Below are 27,177 nucleotides of genomic sequence, written 5' to 3' on the forward strand. Positions count from 1 at the left end.
GAATATAATATTACAGAAGTTTAGTACATTTATCAAATTCTCACATTTACGTATGTGGTCAAAACTTCCTGAAAATCGTCATGGCAAACAGGACAGCCCCCTTTCAAAGGGCGTGCGCGCCTCGTACAGATCAGCTGCAGTGGTGAAAACTGCACACGCAAATAACGTGAGTTTGTGAATACACATTACTGAGACATACATCTTGAAATTTGGTAATTACTTGTAGCTGTTTATAGCACGCAGTTAGTTGTGAAACACAAGACTTCGACGCGATTCTGACTTCTCTGTGTCACTTTCACTTTTTTATAACCACAAACGTCGTGTATTGGTTGGTTTCCTGGGCGGTGTACGAAGGATGGAGCTTGTTCCCTAGAGGCCGGAGCAATTCCCTTGAAACTGATTGTGACAAAGAACACGATTCGGCAACCTGTCGAGTGTCAAGATTTATTTTATTTGTATAGGAGGTGAGAAGTGTGTTTGCATGCTGCCTGCTTTCACAGTATTGTAATGCACATTCATAAGAACTACAACGGACGACATGTGAATGTTTCAATGAATGTTAAGTCAACACTAATATCTTCTAGCAAGCCGTCGGCTTAAATTCGCCGTGCAGTGTTGATATAGTTCCATTTATAGGTGCATTATATCAGTGTAAATGTGAATTTTAACTGTTTATTGCGTCAGAACGTATTTTGCTTTCCTCTCAGTATTTAAATCTCTTTTTTAATTCATATTTTCTTCTTTTCAATAATCTCGCCTCCTCCCCCCCCCCCCCACCCCAATTTACGTTACCACGACCTACTAGGAGCGCACGCCCCACAGGCTGCGAAACTTTTCGTTAATTAATATAACTCTATATCAGACTTTTTATTATTAAATTTTCCTGTTTAAAAGTTGGAGCAGTCTTGATCCCAACATGTGTAGAATTTGCAACACCACATTCAGTCTTCTCTTTGGGGCGTCACTTGCAGGACATCGCACCACAACTTTTTTTTAGAGATATTTCGTTATTTTTCTAAATGTTGTTCCACGTTGTGTGCTTCATAATCTTCACAGAAGAGCTTATTAAAACCCCTGCACTTTGCGTACAGTGACTCTTCATATTTTTAGAGTTCGGTGCCTCAGTAGGCAACAACGGAACCATTATAAAATCGCTTTGTTGTCTATATGTCTCTTGTCTGTCCGTCCGATTTTTAAAGTCGCGTTTTATCGGGGCGGGATAGGCGTATCAAGCTGAAATTTATATCAAATACTACGGTCTATGGTCCCTGGGCAGTGCAAAAAAATGTAAGCTTCTAACAAGAAAAACTCCATCGCACCTGTCTCAGATTTTGTAGGAAGATGACCCTGTGGACAGCCCGTCAAAAACTGAGCATAGATCAAGCATGAACACAGAAAGAAGGTGTACCGAACTGTGAAAGAAGAAGCAAAATCGAAACGGGGAACGGTCTAAGCTCGGCGCGTGTAACATCGAGCAAACTTCAATAGCCGCGGCGTCGTGGTTATGTGGTCATGGCGTTTGACTTCGAAAGGGGAGACCCGTGTTGTTTTTCCCCAAAATTATGAACTGTCGCTCCAGTCATTGCTGTGTGTGTTCCTTGTATTCAGATTTGTGTCTCTGTCGTGGTGTAGAGCTCGTATCCAACAGCGAGGTGTAAGGAGGGGACCTCCGGACGTATGCACCTCCTATTTGTTCCACACAAGTACAACATGCTACGTATTACTTTTGCGTTCCGTTCTGGAAGTTTTGACTCTCGAATTCCTTTGTTGTAACATGATTCACACTCGTTTATTGGTTGTTTTCATTTCCGTGAGAGGTCCATGCGGCCTCTCGCCTGTTCTCACTATTTCATCCCATTTACTTGCGACGGTAATGTATTCTTACCACACGACTCATATTCTATGACCAATGTATAGTACGACAGTTGCCAAGACAACAGAAGCAGAACGGACACGTAAACGACCTAACGGAAAGTTCATAATTTTGTGAAAAAATGGAGCACTCGGGTCACCCGCTTTGCAGCCCAACGTCGTCACCACACAACTACGACGCCGTCGTCCTTGCAGTTCGGTCGATGTTGCGCATTTTGAACTTGGACAGTACATTGTTTCTATTTTGCTTCTTTTTTCACAGTTCAGTAGAGCTTCTTCCTGTTGTCAAGCTTGATCTGTGTTCAGTTGCTCACGCGCTATCCACTGGCCCATTTTACCACTAAATCTGAGAGGGGTGCGATGATGTGAGAGGGGTGCGATGGGGAGTTTCCCTTGTAAGTAAAAGCAGTTAAGAGATATGGCCATTTATGTGACGTATTTTACTACTCGCAAATTCACTCATTAAAACCTATAGGGTACTTCTCGTTGTCATAGAATTATGAAATTTTAAAAAACAGGGTTTCACAGTACAAGTACAGGAAAAATCCCAAAAATTATCAATTTCTTATTATATCACATAAAAATATTTTCTTTTTACTTTTTCCGTCTGTATGTCCGTCCGTCTCTGGAATAGGTGGGCGTATCAAGATGAAATTTATGTCACATATTAAGGTCTATCGTCCATTGGCGGTGTAAAAGATTTAAGATTCAAAGTGAATTCAGTCAACAGACACGGCCATTTATGTCAGACATTTTGATACTCTAGCCGAGCGGTTCTAGGCGCTTCAGTCTGGAACCGCGCTGCTGCTACGGACGCAGGCTCTAATCCTGCCTGGGTCATGGATGTGTGTGATGTCCTTAGGTTAGTTAGGTTTAAGTAGTTCTAAGTCTACGGGACTGATGACGTCAGATGTTAAGTCCCATAGTGCTTAGAGCCATTTGAACCATTTTGATACTCGCATACTCACTCATCAAAACCTACAAGGTACTTCCCGTCGACCTGGGCTCATGAAATTTGGCAAGAAGTAACGTTTCGTAAAGAAAATAAAGGAAAAAATCCGAAAATTTTAAATTGTAATTATATCAGAAGAAAAAAATATTTTTGTCATTTTTTATCCATCTGTTTCTCCATCTGTTACGACCGTTACTCTCAGGAACGGTTGCCGTATGACGTTGACAACTAGGTCACATATTAAGGTCCATGGTCGGTTGGAAGTGTAAAAAAATTATACTTCTACGTCAATGCAATTATGAGATATGGGCATTTATGGCACATATTTTGACACTCGGAAACTCACGCATCAAAAACTATATGGTACTTTCTGTCGACTGTGAATCATGAAATTTGGCAGGAATTAGGGTTCACAGTATTAGGAAATAAAAAAATATCTGAAAGAGTTAAATTGTAATTACATCATAAAAAATATTTTAGCCATTACAACTTACAATAAATTTATAATCCGTCAAAAGCATACTAGAGAAATATTACTGGATGCAAACATAAAATATAAGTTGTAGTCTTGTTTTTGTAAATAAATAAAGCTATTTTGTGAAATCTTGTCACTCTACATAATATATGAACTGAAGTCCGCTGCTCGCTTCTTTTTGTATGTCTGGGCTAGTCCCAGAAACTACTCTAGATGTTTTGATACCGTCTTGGAATTCCCGGAACCGATATCTTGCTAGTATCGATATCGATAGCAGCCAAATATCGTCGAGATTCTCGATTTCTGCAATGGATGAACTGTCTACATAAATAAATGTGTACATAAATGACTAGTTTGTACAGAATTCTCGGTGCGAAAATATTTTACATATGGCCCTTCTTAGAAAATCTCTTCACATCGAAAATGTCTAGCTTAATGGAAGCAGTATCTGTTGAATGTTCTGGTTATGCATTTTGCTCTAGCTCACGTTCATTAGAAGACTCATTTGGAGTTTCTGTGGTTTAGCCTTTAGGTGCTGCAACCCGAATAGGAGAATTTTGTTACAACAGAGGACCGTGCAGTTTTCCTTGCAGCAAAATTATACTCATTAAACACAAGGGGATAATAAGGGTCGATCTCACTTTCTTTGAACCTGCTAACTGCTATACTGACTGCAGCTACTTTGAAATAAATCGTGATCGTTAGTTGACGAGGTCGACGACTTGGACAATTCGGGTATATTAAAAGTCTTTGAATTTTGGAGCAGTGTTAACAAGAATACGGCATGAATAAATACTGACTGTGAAGCACATATTGTTTATTTATTAATCTGTAACAAAGAATAACCAAATATCTTACGGGTTATTTCTCAGTAGTGTACTGAAATTGAGGACGAAGCTTATTTGTTCTACAAATCCATTTTATCTTATATGCGAAGCAAAAAAACAAATTTCCAACATCGTGATTGACTTGGAAACTATAAACCGGAGAGATGAACGATATGCCAGTATCTCGACGTTTCGGTAAGAAAACTACGGCAGCGCATCGTCATCTTGCCTTCCTGCTTCTATCTCCAGTGTTGACAGTTAGCAAGGCCGTACGTACTACGACAATAACTTCACTACTGAAGACTTCCCTACCTACAAAAAGTGAAACATGCATTCTGTATTATGTCATGTAGAATTATTTACTTTCTTTCTGCTGAAACATATTCACTCTAACTACAGAATCAATATTTTTGTCCCATTCTCAGTCGCATTCCCTGCCATAGGAAACAGTAAAAACTACGCGTAAACTCTCCCTATTTTACACGTTATAACACAGAAAGTAATTACTGTACGAGTACCACACTTGGTAGCATTAACGTCCAGAGTATGGGGTGCATGATTTCCATGCATCACATTTCCAACTGTGGCCACCAGATGCCGTGATTAGTCATCGTGATTCCTAGTCTCACACACCTGACCAGTCACAGTGCACTTGTCGACACGTCCACATGAGCTCCGATAAAAGGAGCAGGGCATTATTGGTGAAGCTCTATTATCAAAACAACCGTAATGCTGCAGCTGCACTTCGAGAATATCGCCGGCTCAAAGTACTGCGGAAGGGTTCTCTTTCTCCACCTGCTGTACGGAGCGTGATGAAGAAGGTCGAATCAACTGGAGAACTGGGCGTCACTCCGGGATGAGGCCGATGAACAGTTGCACCACAGGTGTTTGATGAAATGGCTATTGCTATGGCAGACAGCGCTGCGTGCAATTCCCAATCGTTAGGCGGTGCGTGTGCTGTCAGGACAGTTGAACATCCCGTGGACCTCTGTACGGACGGTGCTACGAACCAATCTGAAATCATATCCGTACTAGATCCATATCGTACAGCAGCTTGCACCACAGGACGCACAACGACGTGTTGACTTCACTCTCCACTTTTTCGCGAGGATTGAAGTTGACGAGGGCTGGCCCTGGACCATCCTATGTACAGATGAAGCTCATTTCCCTCTGACGGGTGAGGAGAACACACAAATTTGCCGAGTGTGGGGATCTTCACCGCTTCACCTCCAGTCACTGCGTATGAAGTTCCTCTGTATGGTGAACGTGCCACTGTACATGCATGCCTTCACGGCTACGTTCAACATTGGCCCATTCTTTATTGAACAGGTTGGCGCTCAAGGACCAAAGACGTACAGTGTAACTGATCAGGGTTACTGCAATATGCGTCACCAGCATGTCATACCCGCCCTACAGGAGAGAGACGCATTGAACTCTACAGTTGTCATGCAAGATGAGGCCCCTTCGCACATCGCTCGTGAATTTCACCTTCTTCTGCGAAAGTTATTTGGAAACGATCGAATTATCAGACGATCGTTTCCAAATGCTTGGCCGGCACGACCACTTTATCTCACTCCCTGTGATTTCTGGTTGTGGGACTACCTAAAGCACAGGGTTTACCATGGGAACATACACACATGTGCTGACCTGAAGAGTGGCGTATCAAGAGAGGTAGCAAACCTACGGACATGTTTCGTTCTGGTGTGCAGAATACAATTCTGCGCTTTCAGGGTATTCTGGGCACTGCTGGGCACCATATTGAGCCCCTTTTGGTAGCAGTAATGGTACCGGTATGCAATGGTATGATGTGCCCTAAGAGCTCATTAAAAGCTTTCGATTGAATTGAATCTGCATTATTTCTTTTCCCCATGTCCTTGAGATTAATGCTACCGAGTTTGGTACTCTAAGATAATTAGTTTCCGTGTTAGAAGTGTCAAACAGGGAAAGTTTGATCATAACCACCCGGTACATTTTAATTTGTGTGGAAGGAAAACAATCCGATGCGATCCAATAAGATCAACACTTCCGTTATATGTAGCAGCAGTTCGGCAAATCAATATTTATTCTACTGGAATAATGGTCCAACCGATATACGAGTGCGGGTTGTGGGGGGAGTAGCGACGCCATCTGTGCGTTCACGCACTCAACAGGTCAGTCGGCATCAAGCCGTGGTCGAGTGAACGTCGTACCTGCGCTAGTTTAGTTTTTGTGGCAGTTTGAAATGTGTGCTGCAATAGAAAACCCCGCCAAATGTGAAGTGCGTGCTGTCATAAGGTTTTTTACAGCCAAAGGATATTCTGCAGCAGCTATTCATCGTGAGCTTTGTGCCGTGTACGGACCAAGAGTTATGAGTGAAGGAGTTGTCCGTGAATGGGTACGTTTATTTAAAAGTGGACGAGAAAACGTTCATGATGAAGAGAGAAGTGGTAGACCATCATTGGTGACTGACGAACTCGTTCAGACAGTTGACGCAAAAGTTCGTGAAAATCGACGTTTCTCAATGTCGGAGTTGTCTACTGGTTTTCCACAGATTTCTAAGACTCTCTTGTACGAGATAGTGACAGCAAGATTGGGTTACCGTAAGTTCTGTGCACGATGGGTGCCCAAAATTCTTACCGACCACCACAAAACTCAAAGAATGACCTCTGCATTAGACTTTCTGTCACGTTATGAGGACGAAGGAGAACCATTGTTAAACAGAATCGTGACCGGTGACGAAACCTGGATTAAGTACGTGAACCCTGAGACAAAAGAACAATCAAAGATGTGGGCACATTCAAATTCGCCTACCAAACCAAGAAAAGCCTCGCAAGATTTTTCTGCCAGAAAACTGATGGCAACGGTGTTTTGGGATGCCAAAGGGATGTTGTTGGTTGAATTCATGGAACGTGGTACGACCATTAATCAAGACGTGTACTGTGAAACAATAAAAAAGTTACGACGGGCTATACAGAACAAACGCCGTGGTATGCTGACTTCCGGTATCGTTTTTTTGCACGATAACGCCCGTCCTCACTCTGCTCGCAGAACAACGGCCCTTCTTGAGTCCTTCAAGTGGGACGTTATCAACCATCCACCTTACAGCCCAGACCTGGCGCCAAGTGATTATCACCTCTTCATGCATTTGAAGAAATGGCTCGGGTCACAGCGGTTTGATGACGACGAAGAGCTCAAAGATGCGGTCACAGGCTGGCTCCAGGCACAAGCGGGTGATTTTTATGCAGAAGGAATTTCAAAGCTTGTGAAGAGATACGATAAGTGCCTCAATCGCTATGGAGACTATGTAGAAAAATAGTGCAAAGATGTAGTTGTAAGATGTATATATTAAAATATTTTTATTTAACTTGGTGTATTTTTTTAAATCAACCGGAGGTTACTTTCTGAACGGCCCTCGTATAACAATCGATACTAAGTCACGTCACCGGCCGGAGTGGCCGTGCGGTTCTTGGCGCTACAGTCTGGAACTGCGTGACCGCTACGGTCGCAGGTCCGAATCCTGCCTCGGGCATGGATGTGTGTGATGTCCTTAGGTTAGTTAGGTTTAAGTATTTCTAAGTTCTAGGGGACTGATGACCTCAGAAGTTAAGTCCCATAGTGCTCAGAACCATTTGAACTAAGACACGTCGCCTGACAATTTACATTAACGTTACTTATCAGTGATAAAGTTACCTCTGCCCGCATCTCGTGGTCGTGCGGTAGCGTTCTCGCTTCCCACGCCCGGGTTCCCGGGTTCGATTCCCGGCGGGGTCAGGGATTTTCTCTGCCTCGTGATGGCTGGGTGTTGTGTGATGTCCTTAGGTTAGTTAGGTTTAAGTAGTTCTAAGTTCTAGGGGACTTCTGACCACAGCAGTTGAGTCCCATAGTGCTCAGAGCCAAAGTTACCTCTATGTAACACAGTTTACCTGATAGTGTAAATAGTTTCGCCTCTAGGTTACAGAAATGACTTCTCCGTTTGTCTTCAGCTAACGAAAGAAGACAATGGTTGAATCTGAATCTGAAAAATGCCTTAAATTTGACCGCACGTGTAACAAATGCTTTGTTACTAAAATGTTATACTCTCTTTCTTCTTCACGATGCAAGAAAATTTGTCTGACTGCTTTGCACTTCCTGAGTACTCTTCCCAATAATACACAGTCTTCAAAATGGCTCAAATGGCTCTGAGCACTATGGAACTTAACATCTGTAATCATCAGTCCCCTAGACCTTAGGACTACTTAAACCTAACTAACCTAAGGACATCACACACATCCATGCCCGAGGCAGGATTCGAACCTGCGACAGTAGCGGTCACGCGGTTCCACACTGAAGCGCCTAGAACCGCACGGCCACACCGGCCGGCACACAGTCTTCCTTCTCTTTCCTAACTTCCATCTACTTTGGGAGCGTTAAAATCAGTAGCGTTTCAGATCGAGTACTGCGCTGTTTGTTTTCCTACTGCTGCCTCCACTACCTAACTGAGCCGCGTCTATTATAGAAAAAATTTTCCTTGCAGCGCGCCGGAACTTACATCGCGCCAATGAACCACATAATCTTCCAAAAAACTGTAACAATAATTTCAAACCTTTCCGAAACTTTTTGTCGCTCCCCCCCCCCCCCCCTTCCACAAAAAATGCAAATGAAGAAGTTAGTTGCTTAATATATTTTGGTTGTAGTTGTGTCATAAGTTCCTTGTCAGACGTGAGAATTAAATTACTTACTTCACTATTATTGAGTCAATTAACTACAAAATTTTCTGACACTATCAATATATACTACTGAAGGAAACTACAAAATTATATTGTTGTTAAATACACAGTGTAGGAAATATGGCGCGATAAATACTGAGTTGCGTTAAAAATAATCTTTTCTTAAAAGCTTAAATTTTTCTCAGTTACAACAGAACAAAATTTATATTGAATTATAAGAGGTGTCAGAAGGTAGTTCTCGTATAATTCTATAATATACAATTGCCAAATTATAAAAAACACCCCTTTCATTATATGTGTTCAGGAGTGTACCGCACTGTGCCTAGAAAAACAATCCACGCCTCAGGCAGCGGAAGACGCAAGCGTATTGTGAGAGTTTTTAGTGTCACACCGTGTGTAGCGTTTGTAATAGGCGTATGGTGGTGCTCCGTAGAAGCATGGCCGTAAGCTAAGTGCGTATAATTAAGTCTGCAGGCTTCCGTTGCCGTTGTAATTGATGAAATAAACTTCTGCGGCATCAGAACTTCTGCACTGCTCGAGCGCCAACTCTCTGGTGTATCTTCTTCACTATTGCACATTTGCCCTTGCATGACTGAACACTGTCGAAAGACCTTGTCGCGTTCACTTATAAATCCCTATTTTTCCGCGCTTTTTCGGAGAAATGGAATTATTACCAGGTAAAAATCGTCAGGTTGCTGCTAGCGGGTCGTCGTCATTGGTAAATACTGAGTTGAGATACTGACAGAGACGGGAAATCCAAACTGTTGCTGTTGGGTCGTCTTGGTTGTTGCCCGATAGCTGTTTATGTTCCTCGCTCTCCGCGAATAAGTGTTTATTTTGGTGATAACGGTTAGCCACGAAGACGGAAGCCTGTAACTGTCATCTCTATCGAAACTGTACTTATTCTTTGATATTTCGACTGCTTCACAGACGTTTCTTCTGTAAATTTTACTTGTTCTTGCTTACACGCGTACATTCTTAAAATCCATAACCTGCTCACATTCTTCTTGGAGCTCCGCCAACACTGATTTTACCTTTTGTCTGAAACATGTGTCGCGTTAGTTATCGTTAAAGCGTTCTTTTGCTGTGCTTCCAGTTTCGCTTATACATACATTTGTCACAATCGCACGACACTTCATATGCTCCTGCAGTGTGAAGGTGTCTAGGCATGTCCGTTATTTGTCGAAAAAAATCTTTCATATTGGTAGTGACTAATGAAAACCAACTCAGCCGCGTTATTATATATTTATTATGTTATGACGGGTAGTATGATACATTTGTTATATTACGAGTGGTTTCGTTCTTTGAACATCTTCAGGTTTCCGATCTTTGCTGCAGTCATGACATAAATGGGCTAGTTATCCTATGTAATCGGCAACCTGAAGATGTTCAACGAACGAAACCACTCGTAATATAACAAATGTATAATACTACAGTTGAGGTGGTTTTCATTAATCATTAACATCAGCTGATGTGTTCAACATGATCAAGATCATTTCTTTTATATTATGACGGATGGAAAATCTAGTCCCTAAATCCATCTTCCGAAGGATTTTGCTTATGTGGTTGTTTATTCTAGTCACGAACGGTAATCTGACAATATACAAGAGACACTTCGTTCTTCTTGCTTGTATTATTATTATTATTATTGTATCATTATCATTGTTTTTTTCTTTTCTCAGACGTTATGTCTGGTCAAAAATGGAAAGTGACGCGGACCTTGATCAAGCGTGACTTCCTTTTAACTGTATGATATATGTTATATTGCATTTAGGAACTTTCGGGTAATTGAACATGTATCAATAATTACGGATTTCTGTAGTTGTATATATAAGTTTGGATGTAGCTGTATTGCATTGATGTACTGGTGGATATTGTGTGGTATGACTCCTGTAGTTGATAGTGTAATTGGTATAATGTCAACTTTATCCTGATGCCACATGTCCTTGACTTCCTCAGCCAGTTGGATGTATTTTTCAATTTTTTCTCCTGTTTTCTTTTGTATATTCGTTGTATTGGGTATGGATATTTCGATTAGTTGTGTTAATTTCTTCTTTTTATTGGTGAGTATGATGTCAGGTTTGTTATTATTATTATTATTATTATTATTTTCGCATTGTTTGTAAGCCCTTTTTGTGAAAAGCGCGTTATAGCCGTTGGCCATCAATGTTTCCGTAAGGAAATCTCGTTCTGATTGCAAACTGTTACTATCACTGATGCTAAATGCACTCTAAGACAGTGTTCAGAGCAATTTGTTTACGGGCTGAGTGGTGTTGCTAAAGCGGCGTCTAGGTACCTGTATGTGATGGTAGGATTCCTATAAACTCTGTGCCGGTCATGTCTTCCGTAGATGAACCCACCTAAAAAGGAGATGCCGACCTCACTCTCCAGCTCCACGCTGAAACCGACTTTAGGATGAATGTTCGTTCTGAAAATCGTGGAATTTCTGTAACTCTTCCCTGTTGTGTCAGCATACACAAAATGTGTCATCTATGGAGCGCATCCAAAGAGATGGTTTTATTTACGCATTACTTAATACGTTTTGTTCGAGAAGCTCCATAAAAATACTAACCTTGCCAATTTTGGGGAACATGCTGTTTAACGTAGACCTCAAACCATATCGCAGCTTGGCATTTTTTTGAGGTTAACAATATTTTGCCGAAGGTGAAGGGCCGGCCGCGGTGGTCTAGCGGTTCTGGCGCTGCAGTCCGGAACCGCGGGACTGCTACGGTCGCAGGTTCGAATCCTGCCTCGGGCATGGGTGTGTGTGATGTCCTTAGGTTAGTTAGGTTTAAGTAGTTCTAAGTTCTAGGGGACTTATGACCTAAGATGTTGAGTCCCATAGTGCTCAGAGCCATTTGCCGAAGGTGAAGGAAGGGATACATGACAGAAACAGATCTTAAAAATAACCGGAAATTGAGCCCTAGCAGAAACGCGCTGGCTGCTGTACTTCGAGAAAATTTCTCTTTCTTCCTTTCCATTTCTTTTCAGGTCCTGTTTTGTCCAGTAAATGTCGCCAAAAATAAGTCTGTACTGGAACTGCATAATGGTGTCATTTTGGTGGTCTTCAGTCAGAGGACTGGTATAGTGCAGCATTTCCCAGAAGTCGGTCTCTTGCAAATCTTCTTGTCTCAGCATAATTATTGCAACCTTCACATTTGAATCTGCTTACTGTATTGGGTTGGGTTGGATTGGGTTGGGGGTTGTTTGGGGAAGGAGACCAAACAGTGAGGTCATCGGTCTCTTCGGATTAGGGAAGGTCGGGGAAGGAAGTCGGACGTACCCTTCCAAAGGAACCATCCCGGCATTTGCCTGGAGCGATTCAGGGAAATCAATGAAAACCTAAATCAGGATGGACGGACACGGGATTGAACCGTCGTCCTCCCGAATGCGAGTGCAGTGTGCTAGCCACTGCGCCACCTCGCCCGGTACTTACTGTATTCATACTTAGTAAACCCTCCCTTCATTACCAAATTGGCTATTCTTTCAAGTGTCGGGATGTGTCCCATGAGCCTATCTCATCTTTCAGTCGATTTGTGCCATAAACTTCTTTTCTCCCCAGTTCGAATTCAGTACCTCGTTATTGGTTATTCGATCTAATCATCTAATTTTCAGTATACGAGGGCAGTTCAATAAGTAATGCAACACATTTTTTTTCTCGGCCAATTTTGGTTGAAAAAACCGGAAATTTCTTGTGGAATATTTTCAAACATTCCCGCTTCGTCTCGTATAGTTTCATTGACTTCTGACAGGTGGCAGCGCTGTACGGAGCTGTTAAAATGGCGTCTGTAACGGATGTGCGTTGCAAACAACGGGCAGTGATCGAGTTTCTTTTGGCGGAAAACCAGGGCATCTCAGATATTCATAGGCGCTTGCAGAATGTCTACGGTGATCTGGCAGTGGACAAAAGCACGATGAGTCGTTGGGCAAAGCGTGTGTCATCATCGCCGCAAGGTCAAGCAAGACTGTCTGATCTCCCGCGTGCGGGCCGGCCGTGCACAGCTGTGACTCCTGCAATGGCGGAGCGTGCGAACACACTCGTTCGAGATGATCGACGGATCACCATCAAACAACTCAGTGCTCAACTTGACATCTCTGTTGGTAGTGCTGTCACAATTGTTCACCAGTTGGGATATTCAAAGGTTTGTTCCCGCTGGGTCCCTCGTTGTCTAACCGAACACCATAAAGAGCAAAGGAGAACCATCTGTGCGGAATTGCTTGCTCGTCATGTGGCTGAGGGTGACAATTTCTTGTCAAAGATTGTTACAGGCGATGAAACATGGGTTCATCACTTCGAACCTGAAACAAAACGGCAATCAATGGAGTGGCGCCACACCCACTCCCCTACCAAGAAAAAGTTTAAAGCCATACCCTCAGTCGGTAAAGTCATGGTTACAGTCTTCTGGGACGCTGAAGGGGTTATTCTGTTCGGTGTCCTTCCCCATGGTCAAACGATCAACTCTGAAGTGTATTGTGCTACTCTTCAGAAATTGAAGAAACGACTTCAGCGTGTTCGTAGGCACAAAAATCTGAACGAACTTCTCCTTCCTCATGACAACGCAAGACCTCACACAAGTCTTCGCACCCGAGAGGAGCTCACAAAACTTCAGTGGACTGTTCTTCCTCATGCACCCTACAGCCCCGATCTCGCACCGTCGGATTTCCATATGTTTGGCCCAATGAAGGACGCAATCCGTGGGAGGCACTACGCGGATGATGAAGAAGTTATTGATGCAGTACGACGTTGGCTCCGACATCGACCAGTGGAATGGTACCGTGCAGGCATACAGGCCCTAATTTCAAGGTGGCGTAAGGCCGTAGCATTGAATGGAGATTACGTTGAAAAATAGTGTTGTGTAGCTAAAAGATTGGGGAATAACCTGGTGTATTTCAATGCTGAATAAAACAACCCCTGTTTCAGAAAAAAAATGTGTTGCATTACTTATTGAACTGCCCTCGTAGTTCCGCTGCGCCACATTTCTTAAGCTTCTATCGTCTTCTTATGTGAACTGCTTATCGTCCACGTTTCACTGGCCTACAAGGCTGCACTCCAAATTTCTTCAGAAAATGATGTACATATGCAGACTGAAGCGACAAATGAAAATTTGTACCAAGGCTGGTATTCGAAAACATGTCTCTTGCTCGCTAGACAGATGCCCTAACCACGGCGCCATCCTGGCTTTGCACAACTGCATGGGCTACGGAAGGCGCTAGAATAGTCCATGCAGTTGTGCAAAGCCAGGGTGGCGCCGTGGTTAGGGCATCTGTCTAGCGAGCAAGAGACATGTTTTCGAATACCAGCCTTGGTACAAATTTTCATTCGTCGGTTCAGTCTGCATACGTAAACCACAGATGTTTCAGACTTTTAAGGTCTCTGGAACAATGCAGTTCCGTTTGACCTACAGAGAAGACTTTCTAAGACATATATTCAGTGTTAATGAATTCCTTTTTATCAAAAAAATGTTCAAATGCTTGTGTAGTCGTATGGGACTTAACTGCTAAGGCCATCAGTCCCTAAGCTTACACACTCCTTAACCTAAATTATCCTAAGGACAAACACACACACACACACACACACACACACACCCATGCCCGAGGGAGGACTCGAACCTCCGCCGGGAACAGCCGCACAGTCCATGACTGCAGCGCCTTAGACCGCCGCTCGGCAGATGTTGAAAGTGACCACCATTCATTCTTGGCACTTCTGGACCTTGACAGCAAGTTTCTGAAGGCAGATCGAAGCTGGACTGCTGGAACTGCTGCAGTCTTACCCGAAATGTTCTTGAAGACTATGAGGGTTGTTGCGATACACCTTAGACTTGAGAACTGCTGGCACAAAATAATCGCACCTGATAGATCAGGTGACCTGAGTGGCCAAATTGGGCCACGACTAGACTGATCCCAGCCAAAAACTCTGTCAGGCGTGAAGACTGGTAAATGTGCTACAAGGTTCGACCGGTTGTATGGGCTGTTGCTCCATCCTGTTGGAAGTATTTTCCTCCTCCATTAATGCTGCCTCAAATTCACGTACAACCGTATCCACTCGTCTGAGCCACTTTTATTTGCCCCACCCTGTATTTATTCTCCCTGAGCTTCAGTTCCCTTTCCAAATTTCTCCTTGGTTTCCTTTATTGCCCTGCCAGGGCAAAGATGGAACCTCTTCTCATACCCTTTTCAACCACTGCTCTCCTCTCATGTCCTTCAATTCTCATAACTGGAGCATGATTTCTGTACAATTTGTAGACAACCTTTCGCTCCCTTTATTTTACCCCGTTACTTCCTAAATTTCAATGCGAGTAGTATTGTATTATTATGATGTGTTTGACGTGATAGAGAGTGACACTGTTTGCTTTGTGTTTGTTGGCAGACGGACGCCAAGATGGTCTTCGACGTGATCCAGCGCATGGAGGACACGGAGCCCTTCTCCGAAGAGCTGCTGGCGGCGATGAAACGCCTGTGGGCGGACTCGGGTGTACAGGAGTGCTTCGGTCGCTCCAACGAATACCAGCTCAACGATTCGGCCAAATAGTGAGTACCCCGTCGCTCTCTTCCGTTTCCAGTGGTCGGAGCTGGCCGCTGTCACTGTGCGGCCCAGCACTTCCAATACAACAACAGACAACATTCGCTCACTTTGATTACGAATCCTGTATCCTGTTGCCTTTCGTAAAGGCCTCGTCGCTACTGCTGTGGAGGCCGATTTGCCACTGTTTTTACGGTAGGCCGAGTCTGCGAGTGCGTGGAATGCCTTCTGGTGCAGTACACCGCTAAGACAATTTCTCACTGTCACTATTACACAGCTACGCTCCAGTGTCGGGTAACAGGGTAGGAGAACGAAGGTTCTACAACACTCCAGCAAATTAGTAGCAAAGACACACAAACGGCTTAAAAAGGTTTTCTTTTCGTTGTGACTTGTTGACTTTTCTTTGTGACTTGTTGAATAATGAAGTCTGCAACACTGCATGTAATTTAACAAAAAAAGGCCCTCAATGGCTAAGTGCAAATACTCGAAGGTAAATATCACAGTACACAGCAAATGCAATTACAACAACTGTCAGTTCACTACTACGGGTTCACTAAACGACGTTGCCTGTCTAAGACAGCCCTGGACGATGATCTACAGGGTGTTACAAAAAGGTACGGCCAAACTTTCAGGAAACATTCCTCACACACAAAGAAAGAAAATATGTTATGTAGACATGTGTCCGGAAACGCTTACTTTCCATGTTAGAGCTCATTTTATTACTTCTCTTCAAATCACATTAATCATGGGATGGAAACACACAGCAACAGAACGTACCAGCGTGACTTCAAACACTTTGTTACAGGAAACGTTCAAAATGTCCTCCGTTAGCGAGGATACATGCATCCACCCTCCGTCGCATGGAATCCCTGATGCGCTGATACAGCCCTGGAGAATGGCGTATTGTGTCACAGCCGTCCACAATACGAGCACGAAGAGTCTCTACATTTGGTACCGGGGTTGCGTAGACAAGAGCTTTCAAATGCCCCCATAAATGAAAGTCAAGAGGGTTGAGGCCATGGAATTGGTCCGCCTTTACCAATCCATCGGTCACCGAATCTGTTGTTGAGAAGCGTACGAACACTTCGACTGAAATGTGCAGGAGCTCCATCGTGCATGAACCACATGTTGTGTCGTACTTGTAAAGGTACATGTTCTAGCAGCACAGGTAGAGTATCCCGTATGAAATCATGATAACGTGCTCCATTGAGCGTAGGTGGAAGAACATGGGGCCCAATCAAGACATCACCAACCATGCCCGCCCAGATGTTCACAGAAAATCTGTGTTGATGACGTGATTGCAAAATTGCGTGCGGATTCTCGTCAGCCCACCCAACTGGCGGTGAATCGAGGACGTACGGTACATACTGACGAAACTAAAATGAGCTCTAACATGGAAATTTAGCGTTTCCGGACACATGTCCACATAACATATTTTCTTTATTTGTGTGTGAGGAATGTTTCCTGAAAGTTTCGCCGTACCTTTTTGGAACACCCTGTATAACCTAATGGGCGAGAGCTGCTTTTCTGTCCGTTGTCCGGTCATTGGCGGATTGTACGCGGCCGGCAGTTGGCCGAGGCTAAGTCGATGTCTTCATCGTCAGCGCCGGTCGTGGCGATGTTGGAACTCGCGCAAGTGGCGAGTCTCTGTGGCACTGGCACCAGCTCGCGCCTTTGCGTCTGTGGTGCTTTTGCGCTGCCTGTGTCTTGTTGGAACGACACAACAGTGCCTTGCAAAAAGAGTGGAATATTCCTACTGATATACATCACTACATCTGAATATGCTGACTCCGTAAGTTGTTCCCTACGTCAAGTGGTTTATTGAGGATTGCATTGGATATCGACGAGAGTAAATCTCAAGAGTCCGCACTCGACGGCTCACTTTTTGAAACTTCCTGGCAGATTAAAACTGTATGCCCGACCGAGACTCGAACTCGGGACCTTTGCCTTTTTGGAAGGTAGGAGACGAGGTACTGGCAGAATTGAAGCTGTGAGGACGGGTCGTGAGTCGTGCTTGGGTAGCTCAGTTGGTAGAGCACTTGCCCGCGAAAGGCAAAGGTCCCGAGTTCGAGTCTCGGTCCGGCACACAGTTTTAATCTGCCAGGAAGTTTCATATCAGCGCACACTCCGCTGCAGAGTGAAAATCTCATTCTGGACACATCCCCCAGGCTGTGGCTAAGCCATGTCTCCGCAATATCCTTTCTTCCAGGAGTGCTAGTTCTGCAAGGCACGCAGGAGAGCTTCTGTAAAGTTTGGAAGGTAGGAGACTAGGTACTGGCGGAATTAAAGCTGTGATGACAGGTCATGAGTCGTTCTTGGGTAGCTCACTTTGTAGAGCACTTGCCCGCGAAAGGCAAAGTTCCCGAGTTCGAGTCTCGGTCGGGCACACAGTTTTAATCTGCCAGGAAGTTTCATATCAGCGCACACTCCACTGCAGAATGAAAATCTCATTCTGGGCTCACTTTTTATTGGAATGGAGGCGTGATAACCCATGTCTTAAAAAAATGTCTCAGTGTCCCTATTAGAATTCATCTCCGTGGGCCGCAGCGTCTAACACAGTTATTTCCAACACCGAAAGTAAGTGTGGTCATTGGGGTCGCTACTATTGTCAGAAGAATAATAAGAGTTTTTCCGATATAAGTGCAAGCAGACACATTCTGATGATATATCAACGAACTATGAGTCATCGTTGCAAGATACTGACGCCACTTACATGAAGAATGGAAAAATTGGTAGAAGACATCGGGGAAGAACAGTTTGCGTTTCGCAGAAATGTTTGAGCACACGATACAACACAGCTCCTACGAGTTATCGTAGATGACAGGTTAAAGAAAAGAAACTTACGTTTGTACGAGGGTATGCTGAAAAGTAATGCCTCAGACTTTTTTGTGGAGAAAAGTCTTACAGATTTTTAAATGACACAAGGGTTCTTAACATTCTGTATCATTATTCTTCACATCTATATACAGAGGGGTCCAAGAATGTATCCACTATTTAAAAGTCCATAACTGGCAAACTAACTGACGGAGTTGTCTCATCTTTGGTAGTGTAATAGTTTGTAGATCCGGCAATCGCCACACAAACGTTATATTGCGTTGTTTTGTCTTGTCAGATGACAGTCGCCAGATAGTGTTTTGTTCTTAGTTACTCGAGTAAACATGGCTGGCGCTAGGCTTACATTCGATGAAAGGAAGTCAGTTTTGAAGTGGTATTTTAAGTACGAAAACATTAATGAGGTTCAACGACAATGGCGAAATGAGTATCAAACAGAGTCACCGACACGTTTAACGATTTGTCGCATTCGAGACAAATTTGAAGCCGAAGGCTGTGTTAAAGATGTACACAAACAACGATCTGGACGACCTGTAACAGTAACATGTCCAGCTAACTCCCGTCGTGTGTTACAACAATTCACTCGCTCACCACAGAAGTCTGTGAGACAGTGTGCCCGTGAAACTGGAGTGAGTCGCTCAAGTGTTCGGCGAATTTTGAAGACAGCAAAGTGGAAGTGCTACATCCCACGATTGCTACACGCAATGAACGAGGACGACCCAGATCGTAGAATGGAGTACTGGGCCTCCGAAAATCCGAACGTCCATGTAGACAAAGCCGTGAATTTGCCAGGAGTAAACGTGTGGTGTGGGTTGTCTTATCGGGGCTTGATTGGGCCATTCTTCTTTGACGGCACAGTTACAGGTGAGGTGTGCCTTAAGAAGCTTCATACGTCCATTTTACCTGCCATCCGGGCCGGCCGTTATGGCCTAGCGGTTCTAGGCGCTTCAGTCCGGAACCGCGCTGCTGCTACGGTCGCAGATTCGAATCCTGCCTCGGGCATGGATTTGTGTGAAGTCCTTAGGTTAGTTAGTTTTAAGTAGTTCTAAGTTCTAGGGGACTGATGACCTCAGATGTTAGGTCCCATAGTGCTCAGAGCCATTTGAACCAACCTGCCATCCGAGACTTGTATGGAGACGGAAGAGTTTGCTTTCAACAAGATGGTGCCCCAGCCCACTACCAAAATCGTGTTAGCGCGTATCTCGACGAAAATCTACCAGGAAGATGGATAGGTCGTAGAGGTGCTGTGGAGTATCCACCACGTTCCCCAGACCTGTGGGGAACACTAAAGGACGTCGTTTATCGACAAACGCCACGCACATTGGATGAACTTCGCGAATCCATCGTACATTCATGTGCAAATATCCAACTAAACACGTTGCAGTCAGTAGTTCGAGCTGCAATTCGGTGGCATCGTTTGTGTGTGGATGTTAATGGTAGCCATTTCCAACACCTAGAGTGATATCTTTAAGTTGGACTTTAAACTACACTTTCACCAAAAGTGAGACAACTCCGTCAATTAGTTTGCAAGTTATGGACTTTTAAATAGTGGATACATTTTTTTGGACCCCTTTGTATATTGATGGAAAAATATCGCAACACAACGAAGCAGATGTGCGACATAAACGAAAGTTGGTAGGGTTGCTTTAGATGCGGAAGATGATGTCTGTTCAAATTTCGCGCCACTACGAGGATGCGAATCAGTTTTGCTTTAAACACACGCTGTAACGGTCGTGAGCGTTAGTTTCCTTTGAGACTGGACATGGTGAGTTGATGATAGTCAAGAATGCCTTTAAGGCAGCAAAGACGCCATTGTCAACACCTCACCGAGTTTGAACGGGGCCGTGTAATAAGGCAACGAGAAGCTGTATGTCTCGTCAGGAATATTGCGGAAACACTTTGTAGGAATGTAGCCAATGCACATGATTGCTCGCAGCGGTGGTCACGAGAATGTACTGTTGCAAGAAGACGTGGCCACGTGGCCCTACTCAGAGGAAAGACCATCGTGCTCGGTTTATGGTACTAGCGCGCATCGTACTGCATTTGCAGCAGCAATTTGAGCAGCTGTTGGTACCACAGTGACACAACGAACTGTTACAAATCGGTTATGTCAAGGACAGCTACGAGCCAGACGCCCTGTGGCTTGCGTTTCATTGACACCAAACCACTGCCGTTTGCGACTTCAATATCGTTAAGCGAGTGCTCACTGGAGGGCAGGATGAAGGTCTGTTGCGTTTTCTGATGAAAATTGTTTCCGCCTCGGTCGCAGTGATGGTTGTCTGCGTGCTAGACACACTGAACCCACATCTGGGCCGGCCGGGGTGGTCGAGCGGTTCTAGGCGCTACAGTCTGGAACCGCGCGACCGCTACCGTCGCAGGTTCGAATCCTGCCTCGGGCATGGGTGTGTGTGATGTCCTTAGGTTAGTTAGGTTTCAGTAGTTCTAAGTTCTAGGGGACTGATGATCTCAGAAGTTAAGTCCCGTAGTGCTCAGAACCATTTGAACCTACATGTGGAGGTATGGTCTGGTGTGTGATTATGTATGACAGCAAGAGCACTCTCGTGGTTATCCCACGTACCCTGACTGCAAATTTGTACGTCAGCCTTGTGATTAGACCAAACCTTCTGGTGCCATTCATGAAAAGCATTCCTGACGGTATTTTCCATTAGGATAAAGCTTGCCAACAAACAGCTGTTGTATCCTAGCGTGCTCTGTGAGAATGTCGACTTGTTGCTTTGGCCTGATCGATCATCATATATGCCTCCAATCGAGCACATTTGGTCCGCAGCTCGTGGTCTCGCAGTCGCGTTATTGCTTCCCGAGCACGAGGTCCCGGGATCGATTCCCGGAGGGGTCAGGGATTTTTACCTACCTCTGGGTGTTTGTATTGCCCTCATCATTTCATTATCATTCATGAAAGTGGCGAGGCAGGACTGAGCAAAGGTTTGGAATTTGGACGGACGCTGCTAGTGGTCTCGTGGTAGCGTTCAAGCTTCCAGAGTACGGGGTCCCGGGTTCGATTCCCGGCGGGGTCACGGATTTTCAGCTGCCTCGAGATGATGGGGTGTTTGTGTTGTCCTCATCATTTCATCATCATTCATGAAAGTGGCGAGATTGGACTGAGAAAAGGTTGGGACTTCGTACGGGCGCTGATAACCGCGCAGTTGAGCGCCCCACAAACCAAACATCATCATCATCATCATCGAGCACATATGGGACATCGTCGGACAACAACTCTAGAGTCATCCACAAACACATTAACCGTCCATGTATTGGCTAGCCAAGTGCAACAGGCTTGCAACTCCATCCCACAAACTGACATCCGGCACCTGTATAACACAATGCATCACGTTTGCATGCTTGCATTAACATTCTAGAGGTTTCACCGGTTATTAATGTATTAGTATTTCACATTTGCAGTGGGGTATCTCGCGGTTAGATTAACCTGTGATCTTGCTATGTCAATCATTAACTATATTAGCTAGACAAATGACTTCCCGAAATTTTAGTACCCTAATTTTTTTTTTCTTATGCTTCTTGCCGTCAGTGTATTTGCAGCTCTCTGGTGCTAGAGGGCTCCAAATTGTAACCTGTAACATGGCGGCGTGTAACGTAACTATGCCGGTGTGTGAGAAACAGCATGCTGTAATCGAGTTTCAAATTCGAAGAGTTCGTCCACATATGGAGCACCCTCTACGTCAGCATGGCAGTTCCAGGACCACACACAAGAGGTGCGACATCTACCCTTTGGTTCACGTCATCGTTAATCTCGGATACAGTCCCGACTTGATCCCATCCGATTTTCGTCGTTTCTAAAACTTAAAGAACAATATCGAAGACTTCACTTGATAGTGATGAAGCAATGGAAACACAGATTAGGTTGTGGCACTGTCAACAAAATCAAATATTCTACAGAGATGGTATCAAGAAGCTGGTCTCTCGTTCAGAGAAATGTGATCGTCACCAGGGTGAGTTTGTTGAGAAATAAACATTTATACATGAAGGATAAAGATAATGTTAATAACGTTTGTTGTAGGCTATTTAAAAAGCTTTTAGCGTTTTCACATAAGAATTTTGAGGCTTCACTCTTCAGCACGTCCTCGTAGCTTTCGTGTACTTACATAAAGTTTGTGACAATGCTGACTGGAATACACGCTTTGAAATGCTGAAGGTAGCAAGAGTAAAAAACAGGGAGCGAAAAGTTATATACAACTTGTACACAAACCAGCTGGCAGTTGTAAGTGTCGAGGGGCGTGAAAGTAAAGCAATGATTGACAAGGGAGGAAGACAGGGCTGTAGCCTATCCCTTATTTTATTCAATCTACACACACTGAGCAAGCAGTAAAGGAAGCCAAAGAAATGAAAAAATAAGAACCTTGACTTTTGCCAGAGACATTGTAATTCTGTCAGAGACAGCAAAGGACTTAGAAGCGCAACTGAGCGGAATAGATAGCGTCTTGAAAGGAGGATAAAAGATGAACATTAAAAACCCAAAGGAAGGGTTACGATATGAAGTGAAATCAGGCGATTCTGAGGGAGTAACGTAATGAGACAGTAGAAGTAGTAGATGAAGTTTGCTATTTGTGCAGTAAAATCACTAATGATGGCCGAAGAACAGAGGATATAAAATGTAGGCAGGCAATGGCAAGAAAAGTGTTTCTTTAGAAGATAAATTTTCTAACACCGAATATAAATTTAAGTGTTAGGAAGTCGTTTCTGAAGGCATTTGTCAGGAACACATCTACACTTGCATGACTACTCTTCAATTTACACGTGACTGCTGGAGTGTTCTTCGAACCACCTTCAGACTCTTTCTCTACCGTTCCACTAACAGCGCGTGGGAGAAATGAACACTCAAATTTTTCTGTGCGCGCTCTGATTTCTTTACTTTCGTTACGATGATCATTTCTCGCTATGTAGGCTGGCAACAACAAAATATTTTCTTATTCAGTGGAGAAAGTTGTTGATCGAAATTACATAATCTATCGCCGCAGTGAAAAACGCCTTTGTTTTAACGATTTCCATTCAATCTTGCTTATCTTATTCGTGACACTGTCTCCCCTATTTCGCGATAATACAAAACCAGCTGTCGTTCTTTGGGCTTTTCCGATGTCCTCCCTTAATCTTGTCTCGTAATGATCCCATAAAGCCCCCCAATACTCTAGCAGATGACTGACAAGAGTAGTGAAGGCAATCTCTTTAGAGACGTGTTGCATCTTTTTTGTGTTCTGGCAATAAAAAGCTTTCTTTGCTTCGGTATCAGCACAATATTATCCATATTATCATTCTAATATAGGTTGTTTTTAATTGTAATTTCTTGGTGTTTGGTTTAATTGATTTGTGTAATTTATCGTGTATCCGAAATTTAACGGATTCCTTTTAGCACTCATATGGACGACCTCACACTTTTTCTTATTTAGAGTCAATTGCCATTTCTCGCGCCAGCCGGAGATCTTATCTAAATCATTTTGTAATTGTTTTGTTCTCCTGATGACGTTATTAGACTGTAAATGACAGCTTCTGGTGCAAACAATCTGAGGACTACCCAGTTTGTCTGTTATATCGCTTATATAGATTACGCACAACACATGGTCTTTAACACTTACTCGGGGAACGCCAGATATCAGTTCCATTTTACTCTTTCATTTTACGTCGGTTACTACGCAGTGTGTCCTTTCTGACAGGAAATCATGAATCCAGTCGCTCGGCTGAGACGATACTCCATAGGCACGAAATTTCATTGGAAGTCTCTTATACGGAAGTGAAATGTGATCGAGGAACGGTTGAGACAAGAAAAGACGAGAAGCTTTTGCAATGTGGTGCTGAAGATTAGATGGGTAGATCGCGTAACAACTGAAGAGGTACTGAATAATTTTGGAGAGAAAAATTTGTGGCACAACTCGACTAAAAGAAGGTATCGGTTGACAGGACACATTCTGAGACTTCAAGGGATCACCAATTTTGTACCGGAGGGAAATGTGGAGGTTGGGGGAGACAAAGATGTGGACAGCAAACAGTTTCAAATGGACGTGGGTTGTAGTAGTTATACAGAGATGAAGTGACGAGCGCGTAGATAGATTAGCGTGGATAGCTTCATCAAACCTGTCTTCGGACTGAATACCAAAAAAACAACAACATAATTCTTGTTTTTCCATTACTGGTTTTAAGTTGCCTAGTGACTCATCGTAGCGTGATAAGCAGTTCTTCATGATTGTTTATGGCCTTCTGGGTCGGTGTGTGGCTGTGGCAAGAGAGGAAAATCAAAGCAAATAAGCAATGAATGTGGCGAGGCACAAGGAATTACACTCCTGGAAATGGAAAAAAGAACACATTGACACCGGTGTGTCAGACCCACCATACTTGCTCCGGACACTGCGAGACGGCTGTACAAGCAATGATCACACGCACGGCACAGCGGACACACCAGGAACCGCGGTGTTGGCCGTCGAATGGCGCTAGCTGCGCAGCATTTGTGCACCGCCGCCGTCAGTGTCAGCCAGTTTGCCGTGGCATACGGAGCTCCATCGCAGTCTTTAACACTGGTAGCATGCCGCGACAGCGCGGACGTGAACCGTATGTGCAGTTGACGGACTTTGAGCGAGGGCGTATAGTGGGCATGCGGGAGGCCGGGTGGACGTACCGCCGAATTGCTCAACACGTGGGGCGTGAGGTCTCCACAGTACATCGATGTTGTCGCCAGTGGTCGGCGGAAGGTGCACGTGCCCGTCGACCAGGGACCGGACCGCAGCGACGCACGGATGCACGCCAAGACCGTAGGATCCTACGCAGTGCCGTAGGGGACCGCACCGCCACTTCCCAGCAAATTAGGGACACTGTTGCTCCTGGGGTATCGGCGAGGACCATTCGCAACCGTCTCCATGAAGCTGGGCTACGGTCCCACACACCGTTAGGCCGTCTTCCGCTCACGCCCCAATATCGTGCAGCCCGCCTCCAGTGGTGTCGCGACAGGCGTGAATGGAGGGACGAATGGAGACGTGTCGTCTTCAGCGATGAGAGTCGCTTCTGCCTTGGTGCCAATGATGGTCGTATGCGTGTTTGGCGCCGTGCAGGTGAGCGCCACAATCAGGACTGCATACGACCGAGGCACACAGGACCAACACCCGGCATCATGGTGTGGGGAGCGATCTCCTACACTGGCCATACACCACTGGTGATCGTCGAGGGGACACTGAATAGTGCACGGTACATCCAAACCGTCATCGAACCCATCGTTCTACCATTCCTAGACCAGCAAGGGAACTTGCTGTTCCAACAGGACAATGCGCGTCCGCATGTATCCCGTGCCACCCAACGTGCTCTAGAAGGTGTAAGTCAACTACCCTGGCCAGCAAGATCTCCGGATCTGTCCCCCATTGAGCATGTTTGGGACTGGATGAAGCGTCGTCTCACGCGGTCTGCACGTCCAGCACGAACGCTGGTCCAACTGAGGCGCCAGGTGGAAATGGCATGGCAAGCCGTTCCACAGGACTACATCCAGCATCTCTACGATCGTCTCCATGGGAGAATAGCAGCCTGCATTGCTGCGAATGGTGGATATACACTGTACTAGTGCCGACATTGTGCATGCTCTGTTGCCTGTGTCTATGTGCCTGTGGTTCTGTCAGTGTGATCATGTGATGTATCTGACCCCAGGAATGTGTCAATAAAGTTTCCCCTTCCTGGGACAATGAATTCACGGTGTTCTTATTTCAATTTCCAGGAGTGTATTAACGTCGTAAGATCTGTTTGATGGCATTACGTAGAGTTATTTGAATCAAGTCTGAAACACCCTCAGCTCTGATCTATAGCCCTTTAACTGCTCTGAACGTGTTAACGCTCGCGCCTTTGTACCTGTCCCTATGTGCTCTGAATGTGTTTACGCTCGTCACCAGTCCTTCTACCTGGTACTCTGAACGTGTCTACGCGTAGACACTGGACCAGCACTCTGAATTGGTTGGATATGAGTGTTGTTATCGACCTCAACAGGAATTACTCTTCTCATGAATTCTTTCCATTTATCTCGATAGTGGCAACAGTGCGAACAAGAGACCTCACTGGGGAAGGGGCCGGTGTCCGCCGCGTTTGGCTGTAATTAAAGCAACCGCCAATTAAGGCTGCTGGCTGCGCAGTGGACTGCACGTCTCAGACGGGCCACGTAGGAGGCGATTTTTCAAAGATGTTGTCAGCCGCCATCTCTGGCGTACGGCGTACCTGTCTTCGCAGAGTACTTCCTGCTCAGCGTCCACAGCCTGTCGAGTTTCTAAAACTGTACACCCATCGTCAGCTAGCCAGCTCGTGATGTGTTACGAAAGGGGCTCCTGGTACCACTATTATTTGCCTCCTTGTAACTCTTGGGTTAGTCTTTCTCTAACTGTCGCTTCTCCCCCTACTCCCGGATAAGCAATTGTTTACCTCCAGATTGTTCTATTTCGGGTGGTCGCTATAGTAAATCGTAGACTAGGAAGCAGGAGACAGACCAGGGTAGCAACGCACGCTACAGAATATAAACAGACAGTGCTATAATTGAATAATCAAACAAATTTACTTGTCTTCTGAGACGCAGTCATGGAGAACATAACAAGCATCTCCAATCTCTGAATAAAGTCTTTGTCAACTCAACAGTTAATTACGAGGGTTATTCGGAAAGTAAGGAACGATTGGTCGCGAAATGGAAAATACTGTGAAAATCTGACGAAGCTTTGCACAGATCCGTTGGGCACTGTGTCTAGTACGCCCGTCGATCGCATCATGTCGCTCTTTTCAGTTCTGAGCTCACAGTGAGAACGTAAAGATGGCTGAAATTAGTGTCTCCACCAAGTATGAGGGCGTGGCGAAAGATTTCGCCTGAAGCTATGCAATCCACATAACATAACTGTCATGCAGTTCGTTCTCTACGACAATTGATGCTCCTGCAGCGTTTTCAATGGGAAGTGTTTGATCACCCACAATACAACCTGTAATTGGCTACCCCTGAGGTTCACCTCTGCTCACATGAACTGCTGGCTATGAAGACA

The 27,177-nt window shown here is 44.7% G+C and overlaps 1 protein-coding gene across 1 annotated transcript in view; it reads left to right on the forward strand.

The window, feature by feature from the left end:
• LOC124615421 (guanine nucleotide-binding protein G(o) subunit alpha) overlaps nucleotides 1-27,177 on the forward strand; it is a 533,614-nt gene that overhangs the window by 324,397 nt on the left and 182,040 nt on the right. The window contains exon 4 of the mRNA XM_047143294.1: nucleotides 15,179-15,339. Coding sequence (XP_046999250.1) covers nucleotides 15,179-15,339 — 161 coding nt within the window. The remainder of the gene's footprint in view (nucleotides 1-15,178; nucleotides 15,340-27,177) is intronic.

This window comes from Schistocerca americana, chromosome 5 (assembly GCF_021461395.2).
Source record: "Schistocerca americana isolate TAMUIC-IGC-003095 chromosome 5, iqSchAmer2.1, whole genome shotgun sequence".
Taxonomy (NCBI): domain Eukaryota; kingdom Metazoa; phylum Arthropoda; class Insecta; order Orthoptera; family Acrididae; genus Schistocerca; species Schistocerca americana.